The following is a 26,100-nucleotide window of genomic DNA, read 5'->3' as shown; positions in this document are numbered from 1 at the left end:
GCGGTAAGCGATATCTTTATCATATTAGCAAATAATTTCATAATTATTATTTTCCTTTTTTTATAGAAATATAATGCAGTGCATCTGAAAGTAATCAAAGGTTATTGGTTATTTGACAGTTTACTGCAGACATGATACAATATTCAGTAAGGCTAACACTACAAAAAAAAAATAATAATATTATCTATCAGAAACATTATCAACACTATCAAAAACAGCAGCATTTAACACTAATACACAGATCTGAAGGACAAGCAGGTTACAGAGTAAAATAAAAAAAAATGCAAAGACTATCCATGAAGATTTATATGCTATTTCATTCAACTATATGCTAAGTGTAATAAGTATTATTGCATAAATAATAAACAACTGATAAAATTATCCACCCCAACCTATAGTAAAGCATTTTGATTAAGTGTTCATCTACACGTCTGTGTATTTTAAAGAGTTTGGTGTATATAATGAGTTGTTTTTGTAGGGGTTATAATAGCACAATTCTTAACCCCAGCGAAGAGCTATTTTTCAAACCCTAGCTCTGGCCGTGATCACATGTTAAAATGATTGCACACCTTTTTCTGTTACACTACTTATAATCGACCTGTGTGCACACGCTCACTTCGTATTTCAAGTTTGACAAGTGTTTAAATACACACTTCATGTTAAGACGAGCCTTCTGCACAACTGAAATCTTCAGATTATAACTGTTAAATGTAAATTATGTTCTGGTGAAAAATGTTGGGGATTCAAACTCTTTTCATATGAAATTTCTCTTATTCAGTGTGACCTGAATCTTTAGATTTAACTACATGGTCACTACATTCAAGTGATGAAAAGCCTCTCAAGAGCATTCATGAAATGAGTGAAATAGATTTAAAGAGACCTTTTAAAACTTTTTTTATTTATATAGAAATAACAATTTATATTATTAAGTTCTGAAAATAAGTTATACTTTGTAAGCTCACACTGTAAAAAATTACCGTGATTTTAACGGTAAAAAACTGTGAAAATGCTACAGTAAAAAACTTTTAAATGGTTAACGGTAAGTTCTCCTAATATATACGGTAAAAAACTGTAATAGACATTTCAGACAATTTTACGGTAAAATAATGTTTTTGTAAGTGAAAAAAAAAAACTGTAAATTGACGTTCCCAGAATTCCCTGCATTGCATTTTAGATTTGATGTTTTTCCTTTGAAATAACTAATGTTTCTTCTTAACCACCTGACTGTGATGGTTATCAGTGTCGATACAAAACAGATTTCAGAACTTCAATAGGTTGGTATATCAACATTACATCAGTTAAAGAAATACATTTTTTAATCATAAATAGGGCTGTGCCAAAAAAAACGAAATAGGACTGTGCAAAAAAAATTGGTCAGGATCACCGGGTTTTCAAAACAAAACCTGCCCAATTGCTTCTCAAAACTAGTCGAATCTAAATCATTTTTGTAACAAACAAACTAAAAACTTGCAGGTTATTGCATTTGCTGATATTGATTGTAAGTTTTATAAAATATAATCACTTACTGTTGTCCGAAGTCCAGCGTGGCCGGCTGAAACTGGAGCGGTCTCCGAATCTCCTGCATATAAAACGAGGTGCTGAGGAGAGAAGAGAGAAATACATTTGCATGTCAAGCACATTGATGCTTTTTACATAAAAAATACTGAGAATCAAAACCACCAGGAAGGTTTAAGTACTGCTCTCTGGGAGCCAAAAAAAAACATTGTATGGGTCAAAATTATCGATTTTTCTTTAATGCCAAAAATCATTAGGATATTAAGTAAAGATCATGTTCCATGAAGATATTTTGTAAATTTCTTACGGTATATATATAAAAATTGATTTTTTGATTAGTAATATGCATTGCTAAGAATTTCATCTGGACAATTTTAAAGATGATTTTCTCAATATTTAGATTTTTTCCGCACCCTCAGATTCCAGATTTTATAATAGTTGTATCTCGACCAAATAATGTCTGATCCTAACAAACCAAACATCAATAGAGAGATGATTTATTAATTTTTTTAGATGATGTATAAGTCTCGATTTCGAAAGACTAGTTTTGTGGTCCAGGGTCACAAATAACAATATGTCGCCCATGTAATAATACATACTGTTCAGTAGAGATATTGCATTTGAGTATTTGGGCTCGTAAATAAAAACAAACTAATATTTTAATATAACATCACCATTTCTGAACAATAAGCCATGATTAAACATTAAACAACAATATTCAACAATGTTACATTATATCTAGGTTTTCTATTTTTTAAGGTTTTCTTTTGGTTGAAAATGTGTGTAAACAAAAAATATAATATCATTTACAAACAGAAACTTAAAGGTAGTCACGGCAACCCGTCAAAATAAAAGTTCGGTTTAACTTGAATAATCTTAATCATGAAATTTATCACGGATTGTCTGTATTTACGGCCCGCAATGCAATTGCAGTAAAATGTGCATATTGTTTAGATTTGTTTTTAATAATAATTTGAATATTCGACAATTTGTGCACAGCCTTAGGGAGAAATACTACGCAACCTAGCACTTTAAACCCTATTTGTGTTAAATCAAGATCTCATTATGCAATATCCTGGTTTAAATCAGTGTTAAGAACTAATTCTGGTGTTCTGTGTCCAGACTTTGCCCTGAGACAACATTTACTGGTTCGAAAAGGCAAAAAGGGAACCGACTTCATCACACAATGTCATCGCTTCACATGCATGAATGTTAATAAACCACACACAGTTTGTTGGCAGTCCCAGCGAATGACTTCATTCCTCCTGAGAGACGCATGCCTGCATACTACACTTATTATGCTACAAGAGAATATCATGTGATTCAGTGTGAACATTCGAGAACGACTGAGAAAAGCTACATGAGCTTTCATGAAAAGAAAAAATTAGCAACGTGTAAGGTTGCACAATTTAGACATCAAAACCATGTAGCAAACACCAGAGAATCATAATCTAGGCTGCAACACAACAAGTGTGCAAAAGAGTGACAGGAAGCTAAAAACAACAGGAAGTTAAAGTGGGCAGCAGGGCAAAGCAGAGCAAATTATTAACACCTCTCTATACTAAGAAGCAGGTGAACAGTGTGAATAAAGAGGTCTATGAAGTTATTCTGAGAAGTTTTGTTCAGTTGAGATGAATGTGTTTTGGGACTTTTGGGTGGTTGAAAATCATGACCTTGTGTTCACTGAAATGAAAAGGTTAGCTGTGATGCACACTGCTGCTAAAAGGTCTGGGATCAGTTAATGTTTTTAAAAATGTCTCTTCTGCTAATCTATGCTGCAATTATCTGATCTAAAAATACATTAAAAACAGTAAAATTTGTGAAATATTATTCCAATTTCAAGTGGCAGTTTTCTATGTGAATATCTGTTTAAACATAATTTATTTCAGTGATCAAAGCGTACTTATTTAGCATCATTACTCTAGTCTTCAGTGTCTAATATGATGATTTGCCGCTCTAAAAATATTTATTATTATTATTATTATTATTTTTGAGGAAACCGTGACACATTTATTTAAACTACAAATCTTTTGTAACATTATTTTACTTGATCTAAATTTAACAGTTAAGCATGTCAGAACTATTTCAAAATGTATAGAAATGTACTTTAAATGTATGAAATGTTACAAATTTTTTTTTACTGTTATTTAATTTACAGTAAAAAAAAAAAATCCAGCTTTTCTTTACAGCTAATAATAGACATTTCTCACACTTTGTTGCCAGTAGCATCACTTCCCATCACAAAAGAAAAAAAATTTGACGCTTGAAATGTAGTGCTCATTTCCTGTGTGTGGTGAAACAGGAAGTTGTAAGTAATTTGAATAATGCAGGGGTTAGGAGTGTAGAAATGACACTAATGTAGCTGATCTGAGTTCAGCTTTGCGTTTCAATGTTTCAAAGCCATTTGTGCTGTAACTTAGTGTAGGGATGTTCAATTCAACCGGTTAATCGTTAAGAATTTTGACCGATTAATACAATCAGTTAAACGGTTTAAAAAGCTATTTATTTATTTTCAGTAATTTATTGCTGCATGGTTCAAATACGCCATACATAAAAACCAATTGTGTGTTTTTTAGAGAGAGAGAAAAAAATCACAAAAGTACAATTGTATTACTTAATTCAGAAATAGGCCTAATGCTGACTCTAAATGTTTACAAACATTATAAACACTGTAAACATAGCTCTCTCCACAACAAATCCATTCAATCAACAGTATTAAGAAAATAACAAGAATTAAAAATATCAGCAGCTATAGCAATATAAATGAAAAAATGAAAACGAATTAATTTAGGCTAAAACCAAACTGAAACTAATGTTGGGTCTCTCATTCGACACAAAATAAAATGTTTCCATATTCCTATATATAAATGCCAAATTATTATTTATTATGTAAGCTGCTTCAGTCACATTCCAATAACTACGTAATACAACGAAATCACCGGAATTTTTCCTACTAACATTCACAATAAAAAAATTGTGCTTTTGTAAAATAAACCTAAAGGAAAATGGGATACCGCTTTCTGCTGTCTGTTTCCTTTCGCGCATATTCGTTATATATATGTATATATATAGGCCTAGGCTATATATAGCCTAGCTTTATGTTTTTCTCCGCTTGCTGAAGCGCGAGGTGATACGAAGTCCATGTGAATCCTCATGTTCTGTTGTTTGCTGCTTTTAGCGCATGTAAAATGAATTCCCAGGAAATAAATGTTAGTGTTTTTAATGGGTCACAGACACTTAGCTATCCATTCTATTTAATGAAATAACTAATCTTGTCGGTTAATGGTTAATAACCGGTTAACGAGCACCGGTTGTCAGTTTGGAAAAAATAACTGAAATGAACATCCCTAGATCAGTGTGAATATTATGGTCTGTTTGAGAGTCTTGTGATGAGCAGGGGGAGGAGCCAACCCCCCCCCCCAAAAAAAAAAGTCTTAATTAATTATCCATCTTAATGAAAATCACATTTGAAAAACTTTCTATGATCTTTTTAAAAGATGAAATCACACCACATGCCCTCCCAGAACATTGGAAAAATGTGTTGTTTATATTTTGAACCAAATGCAGTGAATGTATGGAATATTTTTTACCATTTAAAGGGACAGTTCACTCAAAAATGAAAATTCTGTTGTCAATTATTCACCTTCAAGTCGTTCCAAACATGCATGAGTTTCTTCTGTGGAGTACAAAAGAAGATATTTTGAAGAATGTTTGTTGCTGGTCCCCATTGCCTTTGTTCATGTTCAAAATATCTTCTTCTGTGTTCAGCTGAAGAAAGTAAGTCATACAGGTTTGGATCAACATGAGGGTGAATAAAAGATGACAGAATTTTCATTTTTGGGTAAACTATCCCTTTACACTGTTCTGTCAGCACAGCAGTGTGTTTTCTAGTCATCCTTCTCGTTTTGGATGTTCTGCAAGTCAAATGTTTGTTCAAATGGATTGAACAAACATGCAATCAATTTCCAAAAAAAAAAAGACGAAGAAAAAAAGAGAAAGTAATCTGCTGCTTTATATATTAATCAGATATTAGTCATTAAGACAGGAAAAATGTATTAAAAATACATCCAGAAGTTATGTCGAGATTAAGATCCAAGGCAAAAAGTTTTTAATTAAAATATCTGTTTATATATGCATTCTTATGTTTGTCAGTTGAGCTTTTGAAGACAAAAGCAAAACCATTCATCATTACATTTAGATTAGATTCAACGTTAAACTTAAATTTTGTTGTCAGTTTTGATGGACTCCAATTTTATTGGTTGTCAGATTCAACGCTTTCGAATGAAGCAATACATTTGAACCAAAACTCAGCAACACTATGCAAAACCTGTTTCCAGCACTGAATAAAAAATAAATGCAATCTAGACTTTTTATCCTCAAAATTGTGTGATGCAAACTCGCAACTAAGGAGGTTCAGATGAGAGCTAAAATGATAATTTAAAAAGAACATGTGTAGGAATTAACATTTTTCACTCTAATTCCTAGTAATGTTAAATAATAAATTCAAAGAAATGGTAAGTAATGCATTGAATCAGTGTTGCCAAGTCTAAAGTTTTCCTGGATAATTGGGCTACTTTTAATATATTAGTCTGTGAGTTGAAGTGAACCACATTTGATAGCCAAATTCAACTAGAACGCGACTGAGATAGTTTTGCATAGCAGTTGGGTTGGTTTTGTACTGACCTGGCAACCCTATCACTGGCCCCAACCACGAAACTTGTATGCAAAAAATAAATAAAAACAAAGCCTTATCACATGAGCTGGACTTTACTTGTGTGATAAACACAGTGAAACATCCTGAAAGCACTGCAGGAAGTGCCCAAATATTCTAAGATTTAAAACAGTGGACAAACAGCATAAAAGCAATCAAGAAGGATCTACAATTAGGCAACTTCATTAGAGTACTTCATTAAAGTGTCTTTACTTCACTGTACTATTAATCTTGATGTGGATCTATTCACCAAAAACAATGTTCTGATCACTTGTAAATAAAAACCCAGACTAAATGTTAAGATGACTTCCTGAAATTAATTCTGACAAAACTTCCTACATTTTTGTATTAATCTGTAAATCTGTAATGCACTCCATTACTGGTAGCGTGAGATTTCCACATTTCACAAATCATTTGACTGTTGTTTGAATCATTTTTGTATATATATATAGTCATATAGTATATAGTATTGCTTAATGCATTACACACACTTACAATAGTTGACCACAAACATGCATAAATATGATTCATTGCAGGAGTTTATTATAATGCAAGCAATCCATGTCCTGCTACTGATGCAGTGCGTGTGTAATAGCATGCATCTTGGATCATGCACCCTAGTCTTCTGTCCCATCTATGCACATTCTGTTGCTTAACACTGCATTAATGCTATCATAACGCCTCAATGCCTGCTGACGTTAAAACACCAGTAGAGTTATGCATTACAAGATAGCCTCCGCACAACCTATGCATTTACAGTGCACATATTTTATTTTTTAAAGATCAGTGTAAAAGATTTAGAAACTGAGTTTTAAAGCCTATAGTATAGCATGTTTTTGGCTTTCATTTCTCTATTCTTGAGCCCGAAACAACCCACAATGGCGCTGTTCTGCTCTCCCGCAAAAGACTGCTACACTGCTTCCATGAATTCACCCAAAGCGTGATGCATGCATGTGTAGAAAGAGCATTCTGTTGCTCTCCAGGAACTGTACATAACAAGAAATATACAAAAAAAGTTTGGCATGTTTATTAAGTATCTTGGCAAATGCTGATGAAGCTTAGAAAATGTGTCACTGTTTAACAAATATACAAACGTTTAACTATATTTCAATCCTAGTAATTCCGTACATTTTCCCAAAGCCTGAAAACAGTGTTTAAAAGGGCGATCCAAGCCCATGTAAATATACTATATAAACAAATATACAAAAAATAAAATGTTTAGATTGTGCTCTCATACATTAGTTATTAGCCATAACAAAATATTATATAGCTACATGAGTAATACGACTGTGTCTATTGTATGACGGGTTGCTGGAGAGATTTATTCCAAATTTGTCACTTCTCCTCATTCAAAAACTCACTTTGGACCAATCAGAGTGAAGCGGTCATCTCCGCTTCCTTGTTTTGGGTCACCCACAGCTTTATTTAAAAGTGCAATGCTTTTATATAAAATGTATTTAAATAAAATAACATATATAATGCACAATTGAGTCTGACACAAAATAAAAAAAACAGCATTCATTTCCTGCATTGAATGTTTTTTAATAGACATTCAACATCCATGTATCTGCACTTTGCAGTTGATACAGGAAGTGATTCTTGTTGATGCTGCGGTGTTCAAAGCAGTCATTGTGCTTGGTGATAGTCTCTGATTAGGACTTAACCACAGAGCATGCTGTTACCCCGGGTCATGACAAACCAATGAAGCGACAATCTGAACTATGAAACATCTGCTACGGGCCGACAGCAGATTGAGATTTACAGAGTTGGTGACGGGTAGCATGAGAGGAAGTGGCAAAGAGACATCGAAGAGGGGAAAACATAGAAAAAGTTCCAATGTGAGCAAAATTTGCATGCACTGCCACAAGATGCTTTTTTTTAATATGATTAAATACACAAATATTCCACAGTTTATAGTGGCAATAACCATCTCAAAACTGGCTTGGCTCAAGAGACCGCATATTTTTCATGCATTCACCAATTAATGAAGCCAACACATTCTTCACCTGCTATTTAAGTTAAAAAATGTAACTCAAATCTCAACATTCACTGTATTTGCTTCCATTTTTATGCAAATGGTATACTGCATAAAAAAACGTTGCAAGGAAACATCAAGGTGTAAATGCAATTTCTAAAACGCATACTGAGAAATTAAAAAATACTATACACTTGTTCATGGCACTACAATGTACACATTTTCCAAGTAAATTCCAAGATAAACTGTCTGACATGCTTTTGCTTATTATGAACCATAGAATTGTACTTAGTATGAATTATTTTTAAGGGTGGTGGAGCAAATTACTTGTATATCCTGAAAAGGACTTGGTATTTTAACATTCAATAAAAGTCCCAAATGCTGCTGCTCCCAGACATAAGGTGCAAGTCTTTAAAATACCCAGCAGCTACTTAAAAAATGCTGATCAATAAAGAATGAAATATAGAGCTAATCAGCATATTGGTTAAAGAAAATCATGTTTTTTGATGTGTGTAGTGTCTCCTAGAGGAGGCATATAAAAAAAAAAAAAAAAAAAAAAAGAGGACCTATTACAAAGCCCTGTGGCACTCCATACATCAATTGTGTTATATTTGATAGTTCCTTGCTTACACATTGGTGGCAGTCAGATAAATAACTTTCAGATTTTTAGCATATGTTTTGCCAATCGTTACTACATAGTCAGGTCTTTAGAGACCTAAAGAATCTAACATGGTTGGATCTCTTAACTTTCTTCCCAGTCACTAAGACTTTCCGCATCGACATCTGTAAAATTCACAATGTAGTAGACACATGGGATAAAAAATATTTTTCAGTTTGTATAATTGCATACAAAAATGTACCTTTGTGTTTACACCAAGCCAAAGCAATAATAGACAAGACGAAACATGTATAAAACTTGCAATTTAAATCCTTTGTACGTCGGTAATGTGTGCCAACTTTTTTTCTCATCTCCACTTACTCTCATATCTCATGTTACATGCTGCTCTTTTTCTTCTGGAATACACGTGTGTTGCCTTGAAGCCTTTTGCTAAAATGTATATTTCTCCATAGAATTCACTGGAATTTTGTTTATAAGCTGCTGTTATTGATATCTTGCCACTGAAATGAAATTAATAAAACAATGTGTGTTGATCTTAGCTCATCTCAGGCACATGAATACAAATGTAGAGTAAACAGAAAGCTTATGTCCTCAGGGGGCTTAGTTTTCCATGCACTGTTGAAATAAACCAGTCTTCCCTTCAGATAAATGTTTAGGAGATGTACACAAAAGACCACCAGAAACCTATATGAGATACTAAACAGGTAAAACTTTTGTGTTTTGAACATGATCTTTTAGCAAACTATGTTACATACAACAAATTGAGGGTTTACAACAACATATTTTCACCAACCACACCTGAACAATGGTTATAAAGAAAAATGTCAAATATTCCAGGGAAGTCTAAAAGGGATTTTGGTTTAAAGATAAACTCTCACCTCTCCTCTCGAGGAACATTCTCACTGTGCTGCTCCTCTGCCTGGAAGAAAAAAGAAAAAATTGGTTTAGTTGGTAACAGCACTATTACGTTTAGTACAGTTATGGAGTAGAATCACATACACTACTGTTCAAACGTTTTTAAATATAATTTTATCTAGCAAAGACACATCACACTTCTCAGATGTAACAATAAAAACAATTTATAATTTACAAAAGCTTTTCATTTCAAATAAATGATGTTCTTTTGAACTTGCCAGTTATAAAAAAAAATAACAATAATAAAAAAATGTACAAAAAAAAAAAAACACAGATTCATGGTTTTTCCAAATAAATAAATAAACATATTACGCTAAGCATTGTTTCAACATTGATAATAATCAGAAATGTTTCTTGAGCAGTAAATCATCATATTATTCTGATTTCTGAAGATCATGTGACAATGAAGACTGGAGGAATGATGCTGAAAATACAGCGGAGCATCACAGAAATAAATTACACTTTAACACAAATTCACACAGAAAACAGCTGATTTAAATAGTAAAAATATTTCAGATTTTTACTCTATTTACTGTATTTTTGATCAAATAAATGCTGCCTTGGTGGGCAGAAGAGACTTCTTAAAAAAAAAAAAACATTAATGCATAACATTCCTTCATTTAGCACTGAACTGCAAGCGTCACATAAAAAAGCAAAGTGTAAACAGAAACATGTAAGTTCAGAGTCTAAATAGATCTGACCTGACCTTGTTTTTAATGGAACAGTAGTGAAAGGAAACACTGTGCCGTTATGACACATAACCATGCTGTTCCACAAACCGCCTGCAGCACAATATAGGAAATCTATCAAAATAACATCTTACTGAGAGCGTTGAAAGCTTGATTACCTAACAAGTGTCTCTGCACTGTTAAAACAGGTTTTCCTTACGAATTGCATTTCATTAGCACTCTGCATAATGACAATAAAGTTGAATCTAATCTAATCTAAATCCAACTACAGCCTTCTAGGCATGCAATGGATGTATATAGAGGCCACTTGGTTGCATAGAGTCAAGATGACTGTTAAGAACACATTTTACCCAATTGTTGATGAATACAAATGAATCCAAGTATATTTATGGGGCTGGGTGATTTTTAATAGAAAGATGTTTGTGCATTTGACCTCAACTTTTTTTAAAGTTTATTCATGAATGAGCAAACCATATCCTTCTCATTTAAAGAGACAGTTCAACTAAAAATAAAAACATGCTTGTCATTTTCTATCCTTCAGTCCATCCAAGATATAGGTGAATGTTTTCTTCAGATGAACAGTAAAGATGCTCTTTAGCTGAAACCGTAAGTCTTGGCCTCAGGCAAATGTGCAAATCTGATCCTTTTCTGTGAACTGGTTCTTTTGGACGGTTCATTTCAATAAACAGGTTCAATTCAATAGTTCGTTTACATAATCGCGACTTGATTAAGTAACACTGATTGAGTAACTTGTAGATCTGTGAAACCAATTCAGTCACTTCAGACTGATGTGATGAACAGATTGAACCAGTTCACTAAAAAGAACCAGTTCAAAAGAATGATTCATTCACAAAGTGAACCATTTGCCTGAAGCTTTGGATCACAGCTAATAATTATGTAATTAATGGTCAGTTTCTTGCACAGACTGATTGTTTCGCTTCATAAGACCTCAATATAGCATCATGAGGCACAGCTATTAATTTTGTGCTCCCTGATATGCTTTTACATACATTACAGACATACATTCCAACGAATCGCCAAAAACCATGGTTTCAGCGAAGGATCTTCTTTACTGTTCTACTGAAGAAAGCAGAACTAGGGTAATCAAAAATAAAATTAATCTGTGCTCTTGTGTTTATTTAATTTTTAAAAAAAGCACAATTTTTGTTTTCTAATTTTATTGTTACAATGTTAGACTGTAACGTGAGACCCTTTTTGCATAATGGACAGAAACAGGTTACTTCTACTATATAAGTTTTTATTACCTTTAATATAAACACTGTTTCAGTGGAGAACAGGTGGCAGGGCGATAAAAAAAATAGAATTATACATTTTCTATTTTTTTTGTTTTATATATATATATATATATATATATTTTTTTTTTTTTTTACTAGAAAAGAACCTACTCAGATCTGACGGTGTGTTTTTAAAAGAGTAAGTCAATCCCCATGATTTTTTTTTTTTTTTTATGTGTCAGCAATGGTTCGGTTTCAGTCTGACGTTTCCATGTGGCATGAATCAAGCTGACTATATATGAATACTAGTACAGATTGATGTAATGACATTTGAACACCTCCACTAGCCTCAACCAAACAAACAAAGCCCCTTTAAACTAAAGCAGAAGTATAAATGGAATTTCCATCCCCTTTGATTTGATTGTGGCCGTTCTAAAGCCTTAAGACAAGTTTGCTTACGTAAAACTGTTAACCACTAAAGCTGAAAACTGTCTGTTAATCTGTGAAGACGTGCATTAGCTTCCTGCCCCAAAGGAAACATGAAAAAACTCTTTATCAATCTTGAATTAGTCTCGTGAACCTGATCGTAATCAGCAAACACATCCACTGCCACAATAAAAGCACACCTTTCTAACTGTGCCAGGTGTTGGGTTCAAGAGACAATATCTCATTCAATTAATGTTTAATCATATTAACCTTCACATCACTGTGTCTGGATAGCAACACTCGTGTGAATGTTACGATGTTATGTGAACCACAATCTGAAGAACGGGCCTCTTATTTTGGTGCAATTTATATACAATTAATTTTTATATTTTCATTTATCATATAAATCATTGTAGCTTTTTTTTATGTTATTTCAGCTTTACTTTTAGTTATTTTAGTACATCAAGAGAAACAAAATAAAATAAGTTAAAATAAATTATTGTTTTTGTTATTATTTTTTAAAGGACTAAACGAGTCAGCCATAATTCAATTTTGGTATGATATTTTTTTTAGTGCGGCATTAAACATGCTTACTATTTTTATTTATTGTTATTATTACTATTCCTATCAGCTTTTATTTCAAGTAAAAAAAAAGTTTATAGTTATAGTTTTTATTAAGTATACTAAACCTGACTCACATATGGCTTGTAATTAGACTAATTAACACAAAACTTTAAATATAACATTCCATGAGGTCAAACAGAGGTCATGACAATGTCACAGACATCAACTTAAAGAGACAGTTCACCCCAAAAAAGGACAACGTTATCAAAAATGTTGTAAGTTTTTGCTTAAAACATGAAATATATATATATATATATATATATATATATATATATATATATATATATATATTAGCCACTGGTGCAAGAAACATGCCTTTGCTTTTTAATTATTATTATTCTCAGCCAACCGACAGATATTTTTTCTGTGTTAAGCAAAAACGAACAACATTTTGACAAGACTTGACATCTCAATCTTTTTGCTTCACGTAAATGTATCTTGATTTAATAATGTTTATTTTTTGAATTATTTCGTATTTTTTTGCAGTGTGAGTGAACTGTGCCTTTAAGGATTCCAGTTAAACCTTTTCCAAAACGACTTCTTAAAGATACTAGTCTATCAAAAGGCATTTTAAAGAGAAATCGCGCTTCAAAACATAAAAGGAGGTAAAGACTAGAAAAGTGTGAAGAGCCCACATCCTAAATAAACAATCATCCTGCACATGTAAGAAGTGCATAAATCAATGCATGCTAAATAATACTCAGAAAAGCCTTGTCTTGATTTTCGCACCCTTTGCTAATGCAACAGCAGCGCACCGCGTCGCGCGCGTAAATGCGTAAACACAAGCGTGCTCACTCACAGTGAAGCTGCGCTGCGATAAAAACGTCCAGTGCATGACGTCTTTGTGCTCGAGCATCACGTACCTGCGATGGCATGAAGAAATCTGCGTCCTCAGCCTGCCAAACCTCAACCACGCCGGACATCTGAGTCAGAGCTTCAAGAGGAAAGAATGGCATGAGCGTGTAGAAAAATAAATAATCATGCGACAATAACAACAACAACAACATGCGTCAGACATCAATCCTGTCTCTTGACAGAAAACACGGGGAATCCGAAAATGACACTAGTGCACGGCTCATCTCGGCATACATGCATGAACTGATCAAACTGATGTGTTTGCAGCAGCGGATGACAAAGGCGTGAAATTGAACGGACGGGTTATTTTAGTCGCGAGCTCACACCGTGTCAACAACCCAAATGCACGCATCTGGAAAGACATTTAAATGTGCATTAACCCTGTTCTCTCATCTAGACGCTTAGTTCCCACAGACTGCATCTGAATACCATCTGTATGAAGCTTTATGAGCAATGTAGCATATTGCATAGACACAGGAAATCGAATATCTGGCCAAAAAGAGCGTAAACGTCTTCTTTCGGATTCGAATCAAAACATAAATCCGTATGCATGCAAACAGAGGGATGAAACCCCGCATGAAACAGATAATGTTTAGGGTAGATACAGTGTTTACTGTGCCCTTTTAGCACAACGAGTGCACTTGAGTACTTGTCAAATCAGCCCTCGACAGTTCCTCCGACATGTTCGCACTCGCTCGCGGACTGAAGAATCGAGACGGAGCGGTCGCGCACCTTCAAACTGAGCTCCTCCGTGTTGAATGTACGGCAGGAAGAGCTGTAGGAGTCGCAGGAGGACGTTAATCCGTGTTTTAGTGTGTGTGGAGTCCCTTTGGCTCGCCATGCTGGCTGTGATGAGCTCCCTGCCTGGCTTCACTTCTTTCTCTTGCTCTCTCAGTAGCAGCGCCTCCTCCTGAAAGTGCGCGCTCTAGCGGCCGACGAGCGCACTGCAGCGCGACAATTACTTGAGTTCGGTCGCGTCGCGTCGCGTGGATCCTCCTCGGACCCCGACACTTTTCTGTAGAGGACTTTATATTTTAGTGAGTTCTCTGAGACCAGTTTTTTTTTTCATACGTTGTTAATTCATACATGTTATACATTAATCAAAAACACAAGAAACTATAGATCAACATACATTACTATAAAATATACAGTATGAGATATTCTTATATAAATGTTCCATTATTACACTTTTTTTTTTCATTATGGTTTGCCCCAATAACACACGTCATATGCAAATTAGGTGCAATTTATAGATGCATTATAGAATTGGAATTACAATTTATTTTACGCAAATAATGCATAAAAGTAGAATAGTATATCAGATCATTGTTAGTTGAATCATCTTCGTACAAAGTTTAGTGGAAAGCATGAGCGGAGATGTTTTATATACTTTTTAGGTCAGAAAAGAATGTCGTATTTCTGTAATATACACAAATAATTCCATAAAGATATCCCGTATTTTTGTCATTGTAAAAATCTATGAATAAATTATTATATAATGAACTACAATAAAAAAAATTAAAGTACATCTTTTTAAGCATGCAGCATTAAAGCATTAAGTATATTTATTTTTGTATTTAAATGCACTCAAATATTGATTAGTAACTTATTTGAAATAATTAACTTTTAAATATTAAGAAATAAAATATATATTAAAAAAATCACTTAAAAAATGCAATAAATGGATTTAGTCAATTCTCACAAGAAATAGAAATGCATATGCAAAAATATATATAGGCTATATTAATATGATAAAATACACTTATTTAGGAACTGTACTTCAACATTAATGGGTTGCAGTGAACAAGCATTATTTATTTTCAACAAGCTATTGCTAAAAAATTCATTAAAGGTATGTTTTACTGTTTAAGTGCATTATTTGGCATGACAAAATGCTTAATCACAAACAATTTGCTTGATAACTACATTTATTAAATCGTATTACACAAAACAAATGACCGTTTTTCATATTTACAAGATACACAGAAATACGTGCACGGTGAAAAATGATCAATAATGAAAAATGCAAACCAAAGATTAAAGCATCTGAAGTGACCTGAACATCTGAATTAACTTCAAACTCATAACACATTCCTACATTATACAGAAACAAATGCATGCTTTGTTTTTCCACAGGTGAATAATTTCACGCGTCTCTACCCTGTGATTCATTTCCTTGGATTGAGAGACACAGAGTGCATCTCTGAGCAGCAAAGGGTTAACACAACTGTTCTCCGCTTACACACCAGGAGCGTTTTCACCACTGTTTACCCTTCTGTGCTGACAAATCAGTCTCCAAGTGCTCCTTGGACTATTTCAAGGGTGTGGCAGATGTAAAGAAGTCTCAGCTTTGTCTCGAACCTGCAGAACTGATAACCAAACATTAAACAAACTGAAACACAGATCTAACAATCTCAAGGTCCTGCGAGTTTCTGATCAGTCAGTTAATGTAATCGAAGTCCTCAGGGATCCCGAAGGCTTTGTCCAAGTTGCTGTTCTCAAAGCCGAACTTCTTTTTTGCCCAGGATTTGATTGCAAAAACATTATCTGGAAAAGAATTGAACGTAAAAAAAAAAAATGCACGAATTATGAATGCTATTCAACTTTGAAGTGTGCAACTATCTCAGAAATGCCATTTCTAATTGTGCAGATAGTAACACTTGTGCAATTATAAATATGAATAAAAGAGGCATTGCTTTTGCTTTTAAATACACAGATTCACCAATTCAACAAAACTGATTGATGATCTTATTTTATAAAAAAAAATTTAAGTACAGGTGCATTTTTCTGCATTAAAAATACACACACACAAAAAATTAATAAATCAAGTCACATATGAAATCAGTGCTAATTATAAAACAATAAAAGGCTAAATTAAATACAGCAGACTTGGATTAAAATACTCGATTTGGTGGTAAATTATGGTCTGGTTTTATGAAGGTAAATATAAGACTAAGCGAAGAAACCGAATCGAACCAAATATTTCAATATAAACGTGTTGTGTTATCAACTCTTCAAATTCTCAAATTTCTGCATAATTCACATAAAACGAAGTGAGTTTATGATTAAAACAAGAATATCTGCTCAGAAAAATCAACATAATTCAAAGAGAAAACAAGTTCTGCCAGATATTTACCCGTGTTTTAACTTCATTTTGTTCAATTTCTCAGAAAAGAAGACTTCATATCTACATTTCACTGGACAGCTATAACTATATGTTCAAGAATATTAAAGTAGAGCAGATTTGGACTGATATTAGACGGATCTGACACAACTGGACTGTTGGGATTATCTGTGGAAGACATTTCTGAATCTTTTATGGATGCATCACATGACAAGATCGGAGAAAATCATTGGTTTCGGCATTTATTTGTTGACTTACCCGTCCATCTAGACACGGCTTCTTTCGCTGTAATGTTCGCCTTGCCTAGAAATAAATGAATATATCAGCAGTGCCATTCCAGTTTAATCTGTTTTTCTCTATTGATTAAAATATCCTTTAAATCTAGTAAATATTTCATCATTCACATCTCATTTTAGTTGATTAAAATAACATTAGTTAAGTGAAACCGAATGATAAAACAAATGACTTTCCAGGAAATCCTGTATTACGGTCAATTGAATCCAGCTATCGCTGTAGCCGAATAAAATAAAGAAGAAATGTTTGACGAAATGTGAAGAGAATTGACACACCACTGTAACAGTTTTTGGTTTATCTGTGTCATTCAAGCAATCTCTGGTATTTTTAATTAGGAATATGTAAATTTATAATGAAATGCTAACTGACTTAATATCATTTCTACATCATTCTGTGATACGAAGCCACATCAGTTAACAGAAAGAAGTTAAAAAAAGACTAAATAAAGATGAATTTGACTGATAGCATTATTATTATTATTATTTCAAGATTTCTATAAATATTGTATTTTGATTTCTATAAATAATTTCTCAAATATTGTTCACAAATCTGTCTAAATCTGTGTTCGTGAGCACTTCTACTTAGCCGAGATGCCAATGAGCTAAAAACGCACAATATTTTACACGATATATCAAGACGATATCGAGATTATATTGCAAAATTTATATTTAAAAATATATAATAATTACAGGCAAAATGTTTGACCTTATATAACTAGAAAAAGAGAGAGATTGGATGTAGAAGTGAAAAGTATTTTTTTTTTAAGTGCAAACGTGAGCCTGTATCAATTAAATTAAATATTGTACGTCTGATTTGGCCAGTGGTTCCAAAACTTTTTCTGCCGGTTTCACCCTTTTGTTGGGAAAAATATTTTCAAGAACCCCACCCCCCACCCCTCTTATGCTCGCCAAGGCTACATTTATTTATTAAAGATACAGTAAACACTTTAATATTGTGAATTTTTGTCAGTTTAAATGATATGTTTGAGTGTTTTAACATACAAGTTAATGTATTTCTGTGATGGGCAGCTGTATTCCTCCAGTCTTCAGTGTCACATGATCTTCAGAAATCATAATAATATACCGATTTACTGCTTGAGAAACATTTCTGATTATTATCAGTGTTGAAAACAGTTGTGCTGCTCAATATTTTTGAGCCATTTTTAATTTTTTCACGATTCTCTTATAAATGTTTGAAATTGCCCTTTGTGTCAAGAGTTATTTAACCCTATAGGACTCTGATTCTTCAATCACGCCATCTAGTGGTCTTTTTGATACAGCCACAACAGCTACAACTGATACATGTATTTGCCCACTGTTATATTCATGTCATTTTCACTGTGTGCTGTGTGTGAAATGAGTGTTACCCTGGCTTTACTTAAAAAATATGATTCCCAAAGCACACAAACTTCACAGAATACTGAGTGCCCTGTTGTTTACATTATATCTTTATAAAATATTTATTTAACTATTTAAGAAAAATACTTTTGTCATCTAAAGTATGTTTATTTTACACACAAATATTTATTTATAATAAAAAAAATTAATCCATAGTCAAATGATTTCAAATTTCTTAAATATTAATAATACGTTTTTTTATTATATAATTAATATAATTTTTTTATTATTAGGTCAAGGACGAGACTTAATCTTAGTCCCGAGTTAAAAAGTCCTTGTTAGTTTTTATCATATTTAGTCAATTTTACATTTTAGTCAAGTTTTAGTCCAAGAAAACAAAGTGTTTTAGTCTAGTCTTGGTTCATGAAAACTAGACATTTTAGCAATAAGATTATTATTGATTAACCGTACAGTTTTCATTTTGAATTTAGTCTTACTTAAATGTACAGGAACTTTTAGGAGAACTAACCATTTTTAACCAGAAATTCTGAGTGTCATGGGAATGTAATTGTGAAATCGATTTAAGATTGATAATATTGAGAAATATCAGAACTTCCTTCTTTGAGACAAAGCGGAGTGAGCAGTGAGCCTGTGATTCATCATCAGGCAGAAGTGTGAGGATCTGTGGTTTACTCACGGATCTCCTCGACCACCTGAGGATCACACTCTCTGTACTTCTCCAGTTCGGCCTTCAGCTGATCTCTCTGAGGCTTCAGCGCTGCCAGCTCCTTCAGCAGATCCTGTCTCTCCTCCTAAACGCACACAGAAGCAGCGTTCACACACAGAGCCCACAGACATTAGAGCTGTACGGTAATCTAGAGCACGCACGTTAACTTCACGTCCCACTTTGGCTTTGTCCACTGCTTGCTGAAGGGCTTTTTTACGCTGATTCCCATCCTCAAGCTACACACACAGAAGAAAAAGAAATTAAAACTCTTATCTAAAACAAGTCAGAACAGAAAGCTTCAACCAAGATCTACACCAATGGAAAAATTCATTTTATAAAAATAGTTTATAAAAACGTTCCGTTTAACTGGAATGAATTATGTCAGAAATATATCACTGTGCGGTAGTGTGCATTTAATACTACTACTACTACTATAATAATAATAATAATAAATTATTAAAATGTATTTTTTGCACACAATATTTTAAACCATCTTTCTTTGCCAAAAAAAAAAAAAATGTTTCCTTTCGATTAAAAGATAAAATTAAGTACTTTATGTCTTCATTTGATAACCAGTAAAATTAAAATACATAAAAAATAAAAATAAATTAAAAAATACATTAAAAATACTATAATGGACTGCTGCGAATTATTGTGATGTTTTTATCAGCTGTTTGGACTCTCATTCTGACGGCACCCATTCACTTATAGTGAGCAAGTAATCACAATGCAACAGTTCTACAATTCTGACGAAGAAACAAACTCATCTCTGGATGCAATTTAAAATTTTGGCCCCAACAATTCCTTCAAAAGAAATACAGCTATATGTAGACATCAAAAAGCCACCCCTTAAAACCTGAAACACTGTTGCAGTATTATTACGGTTAATATCTGGCAACCACAGCTGCCTTTTTTGACCTGAAATCTAACAGTTTGTTTTCTTTTACATCAACTACTAGAAAGGCAGTGTCAGATATCAGAGAGCGATTGCCTCACTTGTGTCTCCAGCTCCTCTAATCTGCGTTTACGGGCGTGCAGGGCTTTACTGGGGAACGCCCAGAAATAGTTGGAGGTGCCCACCCTCTCGGTGTCCACCATGTTATCATCCACCAGACTCTGCAACACCTCTTTCACCGACATGGGAGCTGAAGAAAAAGATGATTCAACCCATTCTCTAGTAAGAATTCTGTCAGTAAACATATCTTCACTTCACTAAAAACCTGAGAAACAGTGATCTTGCACATGCATTTTTATTTTATTCCCTTGCAAACACAAGCATTGGGATTTTTGGTGTTTTCTACATCGTTATTGCAAAATATGATGATTTGTTACAAGTAGAGATCAACCGATATATATCGATTTACCGATATTTAAGTGTTTAATCGAATATCGGTTTTGTAATATCGGATTTACCGATAAATGCTGAATATAATTCTCTCTCTGTTGTAAATTTGCTCCATTATTGGTCTCTTGAAGCCGCTTTCATATCACTGTTCACAATATATTGAATATTATTAAGTGAATTAACATTATCCAGTGAATTATTCTCGACTCTGTAACTATTAAACGGTGTAAAAACCTACAAAAACGGTAGTTTAAAATGAAGTTGATATGACTCATGTCCTTTATTAAATTTTCTCCATTTGAAAACATTACATTCTACATTTATTATGCTTATTGTTAATATTAGTGTTGTTGCTGTTGATGCTTTTTATAAATAAAATGTTTTTATTGTTGTAATATAAAGATTTAACATTAAAAACTAATTTTCAACACTAAAAAAAGAAAAGAAAAGATGACTGAAAAGAGGAAAAAACCAAGGTGAAGTATGTTCTTTCTTCACTAAGTCATTTATTTCCTTTACAACTAAGAATAAATATCGGTTTTGCATATCGGTTATCGGGCACATAAACATGCAAATAATTGGTATCGGTAATAATAAAATCAATAAGATAAGAAGAACAAAGGGGAAAAGTGTGTAACTAACATTAAATGCAAGATTAAAATATTATTTTTTAGCAAAAGTGTTGGTGTGGGTTTGTCAAAGCATAAAAATGTGTCTATAATGCCTTGTCATCACTAAATTACTTTGAAACTGTTAATTGATTTATATATATAGATTTTCTGATGATTACCATTACATTTGTTCAATAAAACACATGCATTATTACAAGGTGGATAAAACTTACTGATTCCTTTGGACTTAGGGGCGATTTTTTCCATGTCTTTCAGCTGAAACACATCTTTCTGGAAGGTTTGTCAAGAGTTTGAGAATATACTGAACTACTAGAGAACTGTGTCACACATGAACACAAAGAAAGAAAGAATATGACATCAAGAATACTTACAGTTTCAAAAAATATCTCCATCATACGACTCCTTTTCTCCTCCAGGCTGAGTCCTTTCTTTTTAGACTGTGGGATATAAAAGATTAACATATTGTATTAATAAGGTGAACACAGGTTTGCATTTTTGGTGTTAAATATATCAATTATTGAACCGGTGTGCAGTTTTATTATTTGAGAAAATAATTATTTATATACAGTCTTATTTCTGTAAACTAATACTTTCAGATGGTTTATTTTAATGGATCGGTTGAAAAAAGATTTATCTAAAAGATATGGAGGATCAAAACTACAATAAATAAAAAAACGTGATAAGAAATAGATGAAAGAATATAAATGGCTTGGTAAAATAAATACAATTAATTATTAATTAAATGTAGCCCTGAATTTATGTATGCATTCCTTCCATCCCTCAACTTATTATTTGTTTTTATAATAATTGTACTTATTTTTATTTAACTGTATTTATTTTATTTTATTTTTTCATTTATTTATTTTTATGTGTGTACATTTATTTTTATAATGGTATTTTTTTATTTAACTGTATTTATCTTATTTTTTCATTTATTTTACGTGTACATTTATTTTTAATATGTATTTATTTCCAGATTTAAGAACTAGATAAAGGAATAAATTACTTACAAAAACAAATACAATTAAATTATTATTTAAATCTAGCCCTCAATTTATTTTTACATTCCTTTCATCCCTCAATTTATTATTTTTTCATAATGATTGTATTTTTTATTTAATTGTATTTATTTTATTTGTGTTCATTTATTTTTTATGTATTTATTTCAATATCACCACATAAAAGTCATCATTCTTATTATTTTATAAAAATATATTTTTGTATTTATTCTAACATTTCACTTTATTTTATGATAATTAGACTGCTTGAAGGATATTTTAAGAATGACTTAGATTTTATCAGTTGTCATAAACATGACAAAAAGTCGTAAAACCTCATTTCAGTCGTAATTAACCCCTTCCTGATGTCAGAACATAGAAGTAATGTTTATTTTCAAGAAACATTTTGATAGTTCAATATATATTTTAATTATTGAATTATGAGAGCACTTATCACTTGATCAAATTAAATGTAAAACATCCAAGCGTTCCGAATGCTTAATTACCATCATATTTGTTTTAGAAGTTGCATGTTAAGAGAAAATAATGATATATAATGTAGTAAAATAATGTGGTAAAGACGTCACTCTGAGCTCTCACCACAGACAAGAATTATTCAGCCTGTTTAACACATTCCTTCAAACCTTAGTGTAGTTTATTCATACAAACGATTCTAAACAGTGACAGAAGTTATAGAATTATTAAAAACAAGAATCACGCTCTCACCATGTTTCCAGTCGAGCAGCTTGAGTTTGGCGCCAGATGCGAAGGAAATCTTACTGCGCATGCGTGGTGACAGAAAGGGTTGCCAGGTATCAATCAATAAAACCCTTTCAATCGCTACTCAAAACTAGTCCAATTGCGTTTCCAGGGGGTCCCCCGGTAAAATAAAAATCCTAATTTGGGGGGTAAACTCTATAAATAGTATTTCAGGAAATATATATCACATATTGGGATCGCTTCAACCCTCGGCAACAGAGTTAAATTCGATAGATAAATTCCGCGGTAAAAAAACGGACCTGGCAACACTAGTGCTACAGCGCATGCGCCTTAAACCGGTTTGACCAGTTGACCAAGTGGTTTCTGTCTCACTTTTCAGATTCAAATCAGATCTGTGTAGGGTTTATGCAATTGACTTAAAAAGAACTGACCATGCGTAATAAATAAATAAATAGGTGTCTAACTTATAAGACTAGTCTAAGCAGTTATATTCGCAAACAAAACAAAAACAAAAAAATAATATTGAAGTTTGGCGGCGCAGTACTGAAAATATTATCTACTTAGTTGTTTTATAAATTGTATGATTCTATTATCTTGAACTGTTCATTAGTGAAAGGAACATTACTTGGACACACACACTTCTGATAAAAGATCACTCTTAAGTGTAAATAAATTATTTTCTTTTATTTTTTCATTTATTTATTTTATATTTATTTGTGTACATTTATTTTTATAATTGTATTTTTTATTTAACTGTATTTATTTAATTTTTTTTTCATTTATGTGCACATTTATTTTTAATATGTAAAAAAAATATATAAATTTGAATGGAATACATTTATTAAATTTAAATTCATTTTTATTACAGAATTATAACTTCTAAAATATGTGCATTACAGACAAAATAAATATATATATATACTATGTATATATATATATATATAAATATATAACTAGATTACAATAATATTACAGTGTCCTTGTGGAGCCTACATGTAATAATGCATGTCTATACTGAATGTTATCTTTACAGTGATCAAGGGTTTGGTTCTTGCACCATTTCTTTTCACAGCATCTCCATGATTCCCTCATAACATCTGGATCTGTTTCTCTGGTTCTTCTGGTTTTTCCAGGAATTATCAGCACAAAAAGCCCGTCAGATTTCGTCACTAGATGACCAAACTTGCATGTGTCTTGAAACTCAAATAGCAAGTTTCCTTTAAGTTTGTTTCATTATATGAATTAAATTCATGATTTCCAAATGTAGTTAAAGAAAAAAGATAATGTTGGATAAAAGGTGAAAAAAAAATATTAATAGGAGTTAAAATAAAAAAATTCACTTATAAATAACAGAACATGGGTAGGTTAAATATATTATGTTTGTTTAAGATTCAAATTGTATACGGAGACCCAATATATATAATATCAATATAGATTACATTTTTATATGAGGTTAATTCATTTAGCAATATTTGCAATACTGTTACTAAAACTTGAGATTTTTAAATATAATTTAATACTGTGATTTTGTTATTTTTTACAATAATCTTAAAAAATATATATATAAATATATAAATATATAAATATATATATATATATATATATATATATATATATATATATATATATATATCCAACAGATCTCACTCTGTGGTATTCATGTACTTATATATTTGCACCATGATAATACTCAGTTATTTATAACATCGTGGCCCTGACAGCTTCAGTTTCTTAAAATCCACATGCTACAAAAATCTACTCATGTATTCATAGAGTTATTTGCATTTTTATGTAATGAAGTCTGTAACATGTTTTGACCGAGACCGCTGTAGCGGTGTATACACTCACACATTTCACATTTCTCTCTCAGTCTGTTTAAAGTCTTTGTGTCTAAAGCTGTTTACTGAGCTCTTCTGGTTTTACCCTCAAGATCACACACCATATTCGCAGGAATGTGTTTTCACAGCTAACTCAGAAACAGCTTGGCTTGTGGTAACAAGCTCACTGCTTGATTGCATCACATCCGAGGGAGAGAACGAGAGGGTGTGTGTTTTTTTCTTAGGAAGGTGAATCAGGTCTGAAAGAGGAAGCAGGATGTCATGAAGGCGTCACTATGCACTGAGTCTGGCTCACTGTCTAGTGCTTCCATCGAGGATGAATCCTACACTATTCCTGCTTCTGGTATTGACAGCTAGCTGGACTGGATCTGGTAGGTGCTCACAGTTTTATGTTGAATCCTATCTCTCTCTCTCTCGCTCTCTTTTATTTTCCCCAGCTACACCTACAGTAACTCTCTTCTGTCTGCTCTCCTCGTCAAAACATTTTAGACTGAGCACATTCAAATGACCTGTCATATCTCTTGACCACAATGCACAATGATAAAATAGACAAGGTGATCAGATCAGCTTATAACTAGTTCTTTGACTCATTTAGTTGGATTTGTTTTAATGCAAAGCACAAAACAGCTCTCGTCGTTGCCGACGAACAGAGATAATATCAGGACAAATCTATCTTCCTCTTGTTTCCTCGTTGCTGATTATTCGTTTCCTCCTTTTTATCTCACACTATCTCTCTTCTGAATATGAATTTTGATATGCATTATAAAGGTTATGTTTTAGTTGAGACGTTGAGATGTTGCTCACACTTTCCAGTCACTTTCACATTAAACACAGAATTAGTTGTGCTTTTATAAATTAAAGGTAGATGTCTTTAGTAACACTTCCCAGTGACGTATTATGTGTTTATAGTAGTTAATATAACAGCTAACATAAAAACAACACTTTTAACACATTTGTTAATCTTAATGTTAGTAGTCAACATAAAAATTAGATACTGTTTAATGAACAAACATGCTTATAGTTAAATGAATGTTAATGAACCATTAAATGAGTCTTTATTAATAATGGAAAAACGGACTGTTTGTAATCTCTGGTAGATTTGGAGACTGATGCTCAGAAAACATCTTTCTGAACTGAAACAGGCCTCAGCTGAACCTCGTATAAAACTCTAGATGAAGCTTCTTTAAAGTCACTTCTTAAATGTGTAAAGTAATTAAGTTGCATCTCATTACAGTCCAATGTGAAGACAATGAAGAGACAGAGACTGAAGACTGTGAGTATCTGCTGATGATGATCACCTGATCATTTCTATCCGATGTTACAGACTTCTCTAATTCACTGTTTTTGTGGTTATTGCTTCTCTAGAAAACAATGAGTTTAAGTTCTCACAGGGATGTTTCAAAATACATTTAGCTATTAATATGTTCATTTTAGGTTCTAATAATTACTTTTAAGGATTATATAAGATGCACTGTTTGAAAAGGAGAGAATCATGGACCTTATTTTTGTAAAAGATTTAAG

At 32.6% G+C, this 26,100-nt stretch overlaps 3 protein-coding genes across 8 annotated transcripts in view; 1 reads left to right on the top strand and 2 right to left on the bottom strand.

The window, feature by feature from the left end:
* Nucleotides 1–14,494, bottom strand: part of LOC113107908 (transmembrane protein 131-like) — a 35,502-nt gene extending 21,008 nt beyond the window's left edge. For all 4 annotated transcript variants that reach the window (XM_026270749.1, XM_026270764.1, XM_026270756.1 and 1 more), the window contains exons 1-4: nt 14,297–14,494; nt 13,573–13,643; nt 9,699–9,739; nt 1,527–1,598 (exon numbers count right to left, since the gene is read on the bottom strand). In XM_026270749.1, the coding sequence (XP_026126534.1) occupies nt 1,527–1,598; nt 9,699–9,739; nt 13,573–13,643; nt 14,297–14,405 (293 nt within the window). In that variant the 5' untranslated portion in view covers nt 14,406–14,494. The remainder of the gene's footprint in view (nt 1–1,526; nt 1,599–9,698; nt 9,740–13,572; nt 13,644–14,296) is intronic.
* A 980-nt stretch (nt 14,495–15,474) lies between these two features.
* LOC113107884 (meiotic nuclear division protein 1 homolog) lies at nt 15,475–22,854 on the bottom strand. Its single transcript, XM_026270697.1, has 8 exons — nt 22,748–22,854; nt 21,395–21,460; nt 21,236–21,293; nt 20,043–20,191; nt 19,208–19,282; nt 19,017–19,131; nt 16,947–16,991; nt 15,475–16,111 (listed from the first exon to the last, which is right to left on the bottom strand). The coding sequence occupies exons 1-8, from the start codon at nt 22,748–22,750 to the stop codon at nt 16,005–16,007; spliced, it is 618 nt and encodes a 205-aa protein (XP_026126482.1). The 5' UTR covers nt 22,751–22,854; the 3' UTR covers nt 15,475–16,004.
* Nucleotides 22,855–24,679: 1,825 nt separating this feature from the next.
* Nucleotides 24,680–26,100, top strand: part of LOC113107890 (transmembrane protein 154-like) — a 19,943-nt gene continuing 18,522 nt past the window's right edge. For 2 of the 3 annotated variants that reach the window (XM_026270728.1, XM_026270720.1), the window contains exons 1-2: nt 24,680–24,950; nt 25,814–25,852. In XM_026270728.1, coding sequence (XP_026126513.1) covers nt 24,896–24,950; nt 25,814–25,852 — 94 coding nt within the window. In that variant the 5' untranslated portion in view covers nt 24,680–24,895. The remainder of the gene's footprint in view (nt 24,951–25,813; nt 25,853–26,100) is intronic. The other variant, XM_026270711.1, reaches the window with a different exon arrangement.

Source organism: Carassius auratus, chromosome 1, assembly GCF_003368295.1.
Source record: "Carassius auratus strain Wakin chromosome 1, ASM336829v1, whole genome shotgun sequence".
NCBI classification, from domain to species: Eukaryota; Metazoa; Chordata; class Actinopteri; order Cypriniformes; family Cyprinidae; genus Carassius; species Carassius auratus.
The sequence above is the reverse complement of the archived record's forward strand: the minus strand, read 5'-3'. Positions and strand labels throughout refer to the sequence as shown.

What these genes read in the sequence shown, in the direction of transcription:
- LOC113107884 (XM_026270697.1), bottom strand. An exon ending in CCCTAAGTCCAAAGGAATCA is followed by an intron (nt 20,192 to 21,235) that starts GTAAGTTTTATC and finishes CTTTTTCTTCAG; the next exon opens with CTCCCATGTCGGTGAAAGAG. An exon ending in AGCCGTGTCTAGATGGACGG is followed by an intron (nt 16,112 to 16,946) that starts GTAAGTCAACAA and finishes ATTCTTTTCCAG; the next exon opens with ATAATGTTTTTGCAATCAAA.